This window comes from Oryctolagus cuniculus, chromosome 1, assembly GCF_964237555.1.
Source record: "Oryctolagus cuniculus chromosome 1, mOryCun1.1, whole genome shotgun sequence".
Classification (NCBI taxonomy): domain Eukaryota; kingdom Metazoa; phylum Chordata; class Mammalia; order Lagomorpha; family Leporidae; genus Oryctolagus; species Oryctolagus cuniculus.
In genome coordinates, this window is record NC_091432.1 from 7,616,792 (window position 1) to 7,626,194 (window position 9,403).

At 54.8% G+C, this 9,403-nt stretch overlaps 1 protein-coding gene across 1 annotated transcript; it reads left to right on the plus strand.

Moving 5' to 3' along the window:
* Positions 1–480: 480 nt before the first annotated feature.
* Positions 481–9,086, plus strand: LOC100344012 (phospholipase A and acyltransferase 2). The gene is made up of 5 exons (XM_002720987.5): positions 481–544; positions 1,243–1,332; positions 2,939–3,047; positions 6,098–6,366; positions 7,612–9,086. Exons 2-5 carry the CDS (start codon positions 1,324–1,326, stop codon positions 7,711–7,713), a joined length of 489 nt encoding a protein of 162 aa, XP_002721033.2. The 5' UTR covers positions 481–544; positions 1,243–1,323; the 3' UTR covers positions 7,714–9,086.
* Positions 9,087–9,403: the final 317 nt, after the last annotated feature.

The following is a 9,403-nucleotide window of genomic DNA, read 5'->3' on the forward strand; positions in this document are numbered from 1 at the left end:
ACCTGTAGACTCCTCTACTGCAAGGCTCCTGGGCTTCATTTCCTACCACTCTGAATACACTGGATTGGGTGGGTGGGGGTCCCAGCACCGGAACCACCACACTTCCTCCCGTTTCTGCCTGGCACAATTGGGTTAGTCACTGTGCCAGTCCCACCTGACATCTCTGCAGGGGACAGCACCCAGCTGAGTCCCCCTGCTCAGGGAGATAGGGCTGGGACGTCGTGGCGAGGGGATGACACGGACAAACTGAGATCGCTTGGCTGGAGGTGACCATCACCAAGTGGCAGGGGGCTGTGGCCCCTGGGGACAGAGGGAGGCAGGTGGGTCAAGCCCACTCCCTGCCTCCAGAAAGAAGGCGAGCACTGCATTGGGGTGTGTCCCTCTGGGGCCCCCAGGAGGATGGAGTGGAGGGGGAGCAGCGTGGTTGTGAGGGCAGCTGGCCAGCAGGGATGCCCTAGGTCCTGCGTGGTTTCAGTTTCAGTTTCAGTTCTAGTTCCAGCCAGTCTGCCCCTCACATTAAGTTTTTTTCCAAGAGCCTGAAAAGGTAGGTTGTGGGGCCCTGGTTTTCCCACCCATGCACCCCGTCTCCGGGCTCACCCACCACCCTGTCCTGTCCAGTTTGCCCTGGGAATGTTAGCTGTGAGTGGCCATCAGGAGAGGGGAGCTTTTTGGGGGTCTGGCCGGGGAGCCGTGTTTCGGTGGCTGGTCCAAAAGCAGCCTCGGCACAGCCAGGCACTCGTGGCTTTGGGCTCTGACTGCTCTAGAGCGAGTGCTTCTGGGCCCCAGGGTGGGGGAGGCGGGGGCCAGGCTCGCTCTGTTTGTCATGGGGTGGGATTGTGCCTGTGATAAATTGTCTCCTCTTTCCCCATCAGCTGTGGAGCTGATGGAAGCGAGGAGGCAGGAGGCAGCAAAGGGTTAACCGGGGCAGGTGGGAAAAGCAAGTTCCAGCTGTCTCTGTTCCTCCGTTTCTCCATCTCTGCCTCCCTTACCCTCCTCTGCCTTGGGACAGGAGACAGAGACGGGCTGGTGTCAGCTTAACCTGCTACGCCCTTTTGCCAGCCCCAGCTTGGTGATTTTTGACTGTGTACCCGATCATGTTGGCACCGATTCCTCGACTCGCCCTCTTGAATTCCAGTTTCTTCTCTTTCCCGCTTGTTTCCATGCCCACGCCTTGCCTTTGTTTGATGATCAAATATTTATGTGAACCTTGACCTTGGTTTTGAAGCATTTACATCTTGACAGGTTGAGAGGGGAAAATGAAACTTTACCACCAATAAAAGGCTGGGACTCTGGGCGGCCACACACAGAGCGCCTTGAAGAAGGATGGCTTCGGTAAGTCCCCAGACAGCCCCAACCCTGGTAGGGGCTATTCTGAGCGTTTTCTGGTCGGTTGACAGCTCTGGCACAGAGGTGGCAAGGAGACAGCTGAGGCCTCTGGGTCCAGCACCCTCAGACCAGTGGGCACAGAACCCCGGCCCCGGGGACGTGAGTCCTGAGGTATCTTTATCTCAGCTGCTGTGTGGGCTTTGGGTCCCCGAAGGCCAAGGGACCATCTGCCTGGGTCTGAGTTTGTATTTGTGCAAGTGCTCCTCTGGCCACACTCCCTGTGGCTCCCTGGGCCTCCTGTGGGGTGGGGGTGGGGGTGGGGGTAGAGGGCTGAGTAGGGTGGGCTCAGTGGCCCCACTGTGCTCTGAGCTCCGGCCTGGCATGAGCTGGTGGCCTGGAGGAGTGGTTTTTGCTGGCCTCAGGGTGGTCCAGAAATAGATCCCCATGGGGAAAGTGCAGCGTGCCTCTCGCTTAAGCAAACTCCAGAACACTGCCCCACTAGCAACTGCGGATACACCTGCCGTCCCTCGGCCCAATTCTGGCCTGGAGCCCAGTCTTCCGCAGCCCCAGACTTGCCTGGGATGGTGTGGGATTGCTAAGGGCACAAACATAGGAAGCATTTCTTCTTTGTTTTTAAAGACTTACTTATTTTTATTTGGAAGGCAGGGAGAGAGAGAGAGAGAGAGAGAGAGAGAGAACGAGAGCTCTTTTATCTGTTGGTTTATTTTCTAGATGCTAACAGCCAGGGCTGGGTCAGGCTGAAGGCAGGAGTCAGGAACTCCATCCAGGTCTCCCACATGGGTGGTGGGAGCCCAAGCACTCGGGCCATCGACCGCTGCCTTCCCGAGCACAGTAGGAGGAAAGCTGCATTGGAAGCAGGGAGCTGGGACTTGAACCGGACACCCTGATATGGGATGTGGGTGTCCTAAGAGATGGCTTAAGCCACTGCACCACAATGCTCACCCCATCCACAATCATTTAGACTTAAGTTTTAACCTTGTTTGTACCTCCCTGAGACTCGGTCTTCTCATCGGTTAAGTGGGTAATCATATCCTTGCTCGGGAGAGTGAGGGGTATGCGGATCCAGCGTTCCACTCCATGTTTGGTGCTGTGGACTTTGCAAGCTGGGACTCTAACTCACAGGACTTACGCAGGCCGACGCATGTGACAAGCGGTCGTTACTGAGGCATTTTGGGCGTTGTGGGCTGATACAAACACGTTGGGTGTCGCTCCTCCGCTCGCGGAGGAAGGGCACCGGACCCTGTTTTCTTTCCCCTGTCCTTCCCGGATTTGCTGCCGCTCCCGGGAGCCCCGCCATGTTGCGGGAGACGGACCCTGCTCCCCACAGTTGGGTACCTCAGGCGCCTTCACACCCAGCTCGTGTGCACACCTGCTAATGTGATCGCTCACACACACCATCCTTTTCATCTCCTCGACCCTGGAGCGTGCTTTTCTAGCCCAGCAGCCCTGGCGCGTGCTGGGGTCTCCCTGGTTTCCTGCAGGCAATGAACACATGGAGGCTGCAATCCGGGCCAGGATTCCTTGCAGGTCAGATTCTAGAATGTTCTCTTCGACAGTTCACCCTTACCCATCTCTGCTTTTTCTATTGTAGTCCTCGCCGACACCAAAAGTTGGAGATCTGATTGAGATTTTTCGCTTCGGCTACTCGCACTGGGCCATCTACGTGGGAAACGGCTACGTGGTCCATTTGGCTCCCCCAAGTAAGGATGGGTTCCCTTTCTAAGCACACGGGTGGAGACCACGAGTCTGAACAGAGGCACGGTTATGTGATGGTCCTCTCTGCCTGGCAGAGCAGGCACTCGATAATTTGCTGAATGAATCTACTCTTCCCTGCTAGGTGATTCAACGGCCGCCCGTTCTTATCAGAAAGTGGGTGGAGAGATGGTTGTTGGCCTTTATTCCATTGTGGGGGGGTGGCTCAGCCCCAAGCATCCCTCTCTCCCTAGTGAGCATCCCGCTGTGTGCCCAATCCCATACATCGGTTCCTCTGGAGGTGCAAGCCAGAGCCAGTAACAGTCATTCCCTCCAAGTTGTTTACCCCTGGCTGGCTGTGGAGTGTGATGGGAGGAGTGTGGGACTCCCAGCTCTCCAGAACACTTGGGAATCCTGGCTGCTGTGTGGACTGCGTGACCCGAGCGTGCGGCTTCACCTCGCTGCGGTCAGCTGTACTCTCTGCAGGGCAGGGGTGAGACTCCCTTCCTCCCAGGCACAGGTGCAGGGCTGGCCTCTCTTGCTGAAGCATCATGGCTTTGAGGAGCATGCAGGAACTCGGTGAAATGAACCAGATACACCTGCTACCGTGGACTGCTGCACGGCCAGTGTAGACACACACATACAGGTGTAAAAGAGATGAAGTCATTTCACGGTAGAGAAATTTAAGAGGTTTACTGCACATGGGAAGGAATAGCTCAGGAACCAGGGGACTTCAACCTGAAATGGTGAGAAGCCTGGCCTTGGAGCAGGCGTAGCTCAGTTTACAAAGCACGAAGGAGAAAGTACAAGGGGTCTTCAAAAGGTTAAGGGCAAAATAGGATGAAGAAGATTTGAGTCCATGCATAGTTTCTTCATGATTTGTGCTTTGCGGCCGGTGCCGCAGCTCACTAGGCTAATCCTCCGCCTGCGGCGCTGGCACACCGGGTTCTAGTTCCTGTCGGGGCGCCAGATTCTGTCCCGGTTGTTCCTCTTCCAGTCTAGCTCTCTGCTGTGGCCCAGGAGGGCAGTGGAGGGTGGCCCAAGTGCTTGGGCCCTGCACCTGCATGGGAGACCAGGAGGAAGCACCTGGCTCCTGGCTTCGGATCAGCATGGTGCACCGGCCACAGCGCGCCAGCCACGGCAGCCATTGGAGGGTGAACCAACGGCAAAGGAAGATCTTTCTCTCTGTCTTTCTCACTGTCCACTCTGCCTGTCAAAAAAAAAAAAAAAAAAAAAAAAAAAACAAATGGGCTTTGCATGAACCTTTTGAGGACTCCCCATCCATTGTTGCCTGGTTTGTTTGGGTACTGGAGACTTACACTCCCCTAAGGAAGTGCCCGCCTCCGGGAGTTTGCTTGTAGCTGATTGGCTGCAAGCTGCGGAAGTTCACAGTCACGTGAGGGGAGCTTTGGTTTTGTGTATGGACAGAGCTAGCGTTTTGGGAGAAATCAGGGTAAACAGTTAGGTTATGTGGCTGTGGATGTTTGGTTTATAGCCACACTGTGGCCTCCATTTTGGTTAACAGATACTCAAATTTATTTTTCTTCAAGTTAAACCTATTGAGGGATAATTTACAAATAGTAAGTCAACTTTTTAGTGCACAATTCTTTAATTTCTTTTAAAAAAGATTTATTTGTTTATTTGAAAGGCAGAGTTACAGAGAGGCATAAGTAGAGAGAGAGAGATTGTCTATCCACTGGTTCACTCCTCAAATGCCCGGAGCTGGGCCTATCTGAAGCCAGGTCTCCCACTGGAGTGCAGGGGCCCAAGGACTTGGGCCATCTTCCAGTGCTTTCCCAGGCCATAGCAGAGAGCTGGATTGGAGGTGGAACAGCTGGGTCTCGAACTGATGCCCATGTTGGGTGCCGGACAACAGGAAATGCCTTTACCCACTTTGCCAGAGCGCTGGCCCAAGGTCTCTGAGTTTTGACAAATGTGTATAATCACGTAACCATCACCACAAGACAGATACAGAAGAGTCCCCTTGTGTTCTGTCTGGTTGAACTGATGACTGGAATTGTCCTAGAAGTGGTGGTGAGTTCCTGCATGGGACTGCCCCAAATCCTCACCAGATGGGGTCAGCTGGATTCCAAAGGCAGATGCGATTGATAAACAAAGGCTGATGAATTTAAAGCATTTATTAGGGAAACTTACCAAGGTGTGTGGGGGGAGCTGGAGCATCCTGGGATGGACTACGAGAGAGAAGATATTCTACTCAGGATGTCTGTAACCAGGGGGTTAGATTACGGAAGTCAGTAGAAATCATTCATTTAGGAGCAGACACACACACACACACACACACACACACACACACCCCATCTCCAGCTACCAGTTCACTCCTCAGATACCCACAACAATGATGAAGCCATCAATCATCTGGGAGGGCAGACGGACCCAGCATGTATGAGGGACACAGCTCTCAGGAAGCCCACTCGATCTCTGGCCCAGGGTCTTCGTTGGCACCTTGGTTCTGCTTCCCAGGTAGTCTGGGTGAGGCTTAGGAGGCAGGCGTCCCCAGGAATGACAAACCAGAGAGCGTAGAGCTGGGGGTCATGGCCCTCACCTGGCTGGGTTCCTTTGATCTGTGAGTGACAGAGCCAGTGGGGCCCCAGGGGAGAAGGGGCTTGCTTGCAGATACAGAGTGACTGAGCGGGGTTCCCAGGTCACACCTCTGTCTGGCTCAGTACTTGCCGTACTATTTCCAACCGCCCCCTCCCCTGCAGGTACTCCCACGGTGCTGGCTAGGGAGCCGAGTGCCTTTTTCTAGGCCAGTGACGGGGACCTGGTTGTCTTCTGTCTCGATGTCTGGCTCCTACAGAGACAATGTGGACTCACCTGGTCCTTTAAAACCCATTACCTTGGCCTTGGATGTGAAGAAACCAGAGATCGGGGACCCCTGGTGACTTCCCAGAAGGCTTGGGTGTGACCTGTTCTTGAGTTTGAGGCCAGGCAGGATGGACAGGTCCTTGTGGGTGGGGCCGAGGGCAGTGAGGCTGCCTGCTGGAAGCTGCGGGGGGTCCTGGTGACCCTTCTCTGATTGAACTGCTGTTTTCGGCAGGTGAAATCGCGGGAGCTGGGGCATCCAGTATCCTGTCCACCGTGGCTGAAACAGCCATAGTGAAGAAGGAACTGCTGTCCAAGGTGGCTGGGGGAGACAGGTACCGGATCAATAACAAACACGATGACAAGTACCCGCCGCTGCCTGCCAACAAGATCGTGAAGCAGGCAGAGGAGTGGGTGGGGCGCAAGGTGCGCTACTCACTGATCCACGACAACTGTGAGCACTTCGTGAACGAGCTGCGCTACAGGGTCTCCCGCAGCGACCAGGTGGGTCCTCATCCAGGGTCCCCTTCCCCAGGAGCCAGAGCACTCCCTCAGTGACAGCGGCTGGCCACCTGCTGTGGCTGGTCTGGGATGGCAATAGGGCACGTGGACGAAATTGTGGAGATGGGATTCTCGCTGGCCAAGGAAGGGATTGGCAGACGTAGCAAGGCCATGTCCCGGTAGTGGTCTGTTTCTATGTATTTATTTCATAGATGGGCACAGGCTGGATCCCACCCCCTGGGCTAAAGTTTACCAACTCCTGCTCTAAAGTCACTTGCAAAACTGGGAGACTCCTCATCTGTTTTTAGTTGGCATCAGCTGCTTAAAAAAAATCCGAGAAATTTGCAAAAGATGGGATTTTTGGCAGATTGCACCTTGCGTGCACACTTCATGCATGAGCTCTCTTTACACCTGGGGTTGCACATTCAGCTTGCTCAACCAATGAAAAATGACTCCCGCCTGTTTTACATAGGACTCATCTCCTAGTTATTAAGGAGCAGGAGAGGTGGTGGAAAGGAGAACCCTAGGATGGAGCTACCGAGGGGCTGCCAGGCTGTTCTGGGCCCTGGAGCGGGAACTGCTCCGGTGCCTGGCGGTGGCCCTGCTGGTGGGGCCTCCCCTCCTGGGAGCTGAGCAGGCTGGACCTGTTTCTGGACCAAGGGGTGGTGTGCTTGGTGGGGGTGGGGCAGGGGCTGTGGGTGGGCTTGCGTTAAAGGCAACTCCAGAGGCTGTGCCTTTCCCCGAGGATTGGTCTGGGAAACCCTGGTTTTTGGGGATGGTTGACCCTCCACTGTCCTTCCAAGGGTTAGAGCTCAAGGGGGTATGGCGCCCTGGGGAGCAGGTGTCACCTGTTTATTTATTGCTTCCAGTGGCTGAGGCTGTGTCCCTCAGACAACCCCAGCCCCCACCACTGTCTCCCACAGTGCAAGCGTCTTTCTCAGGGACCTGTGCAGGGTCATCCTCACAAGGCTGCCGCTGGCTTGGCTGTGCTGGCTCAGACCACGGCGTTGAATTTTCTCACATCCCTGCTTCTGCTGAGCCCAGGCTCCTCCCCTCTCCCCTCCCTTCTTCCGCCTCTGCCCCAATCAGAGCGCAGCTCAGCCCTTTCTTCTCCTGCCCATAGTGTGACCCATGTGTCTTTACAGGGCCAGGGCCAGGCAGGTCTTTGCTGAACTGCAGGCTGTGGGTGTGAGTGTTCCTGGTCAGCACCCTGGCACTGAGCGTGAGCCCCTCTCTCTTCCACCTAAGGTCACGGACACGGTCACAACAGTGGCTGTGGCATCGGGTGTCTTGGCAGTTCTGGGCATCTTCGGGATGGCACTTGCCAGAAGCAAGCGGGAAAGGCAGTAACTTCGAGGCATTGCCCTGAGATGCGTCCACTGTGAGGGGATCACGCTTAGCCGACGGGAGTGGGGCTTGCTTTGTTGATTTCACTCTGTTTCGTGATCCTGACTGCTTATTGAGGAGGAATGCAGCTCCATGTGAATTCTGCTAGACACCGTTGCACCACGTCATGGACTCCATCGCTTGGTCCTAGCCCCCCCACCCTTTTATATTTTGAAGCCCCGCCTCCCACGTGGCGCACTGAAGAAGTGACTTTTGGATCAAGCAGATCTGGAGGGAAACCAGCTCCTCTGGTTGGAGTTGTGTGACTCTGGCGAGTGGCTGAGGGAGCTGGGACGACCGTGCACCCCGAGGACGTGGCTGGCGGTTCTGTGTCCCCGAGCGCCGGAATACCGAGCGGTCGTTCCCCTCAGGTGGGGTGGTCTCGGCCTGAACAGAGCAGCAGGAGAAGCTGTGTTCAGCTTGCTGTTGCGCAGGGGGCTTTTGATAAGCCGGGCGCAGAGCCCAGGCCCCTGTCCTGGGGCTTGTCCCGCTACGTTGCACTGTCTTGACTGCCCCCTGCTTCTTCCCTGACCTTGGGCTCAAGGGCCAGGCCCAATCAATGCTTCGTTTAGATCTTGGCAGGGACTAAGACCACCCTGCTGGCGCTCAGGAGAGGAAACCCTCAAGAATGGAATGTTGCCGTGCTGATTACTGCAAACCAAAGGCATCCGGGAACTTCCTTGTCTGCCTAGAGACTGGTTCCTCCCCTCGTCAACCACAGAAAACTGGCTTGGAGGACTGGAAAGAGAAGAAGCACAACAGCTCGTGCAGGGAGACGTTGGTGTCTGCAGGCACCTGCCATGGTGCGCACCCCTGTCTGAGGGTTTTATCTGCACCTAACTCCTTCTCACATCCCACACTCTGCCACCGCCTCTTCCACCCCAAGAAGTCCCAAGCTCCTATTTCTTTCTTTTTTTTTAGATAAATCTTTTAAATTCCTGTTAAAAAGTATACATATTTAGGGCATACCCTGTTTTGCTATGTCTATTTATATAATGTTCCAATCAGGATATGCATGTCTGCCTCCTCAAACATTTGTTGTTTCTTTCTGGTGACATATACGGCACGCACCTATTACCCACAGCCATCCCACTGGCCATGGAACGCCAGGACTCACTTCTCCTACTTAGACCTGTTGATCAGCTTTGCCACATCCTCCGTCCCCCACTCTTCCCAACCTCCGGCAACCCCCATTCTACCCTCAGCTTCTTTGAGATCCACTTCTAAAGACTGAACAGAGAAGGGAGATCACGCAGCTTTTGTCTTTATGCCTGGCTCATTTCATGTAACCTAATCATCTAATGTGGTCATGAATAACAAGATTTTGTTCTTTCTTATGGCTGACTAGTTTCCTTGTGTACATAGGAGAGGTTGCAGAAAGTTCATGGAATAGTGGAATTAAGAAATCACGTGGGGGGCCGGGGAAGCTGGGTTACAGGATGCTGAGGTTGGTATCAGGAGATCCGCACATCCCACGCCCGGGAGACAGTTTGCCAGCTACATTAAAAAACCAAGCAAAAAACTCGGTACCAGGGAAAGAGTTAGCACATGTTGCTCCCCCTCTTCGTGGAGGAACGACACAGGACCCTGCGCTGTTCTTTCGTCTGCTCGGCCCTCCCCGGGTTTGCTGCTGGTTCTTCCCGGGTTGGCTACC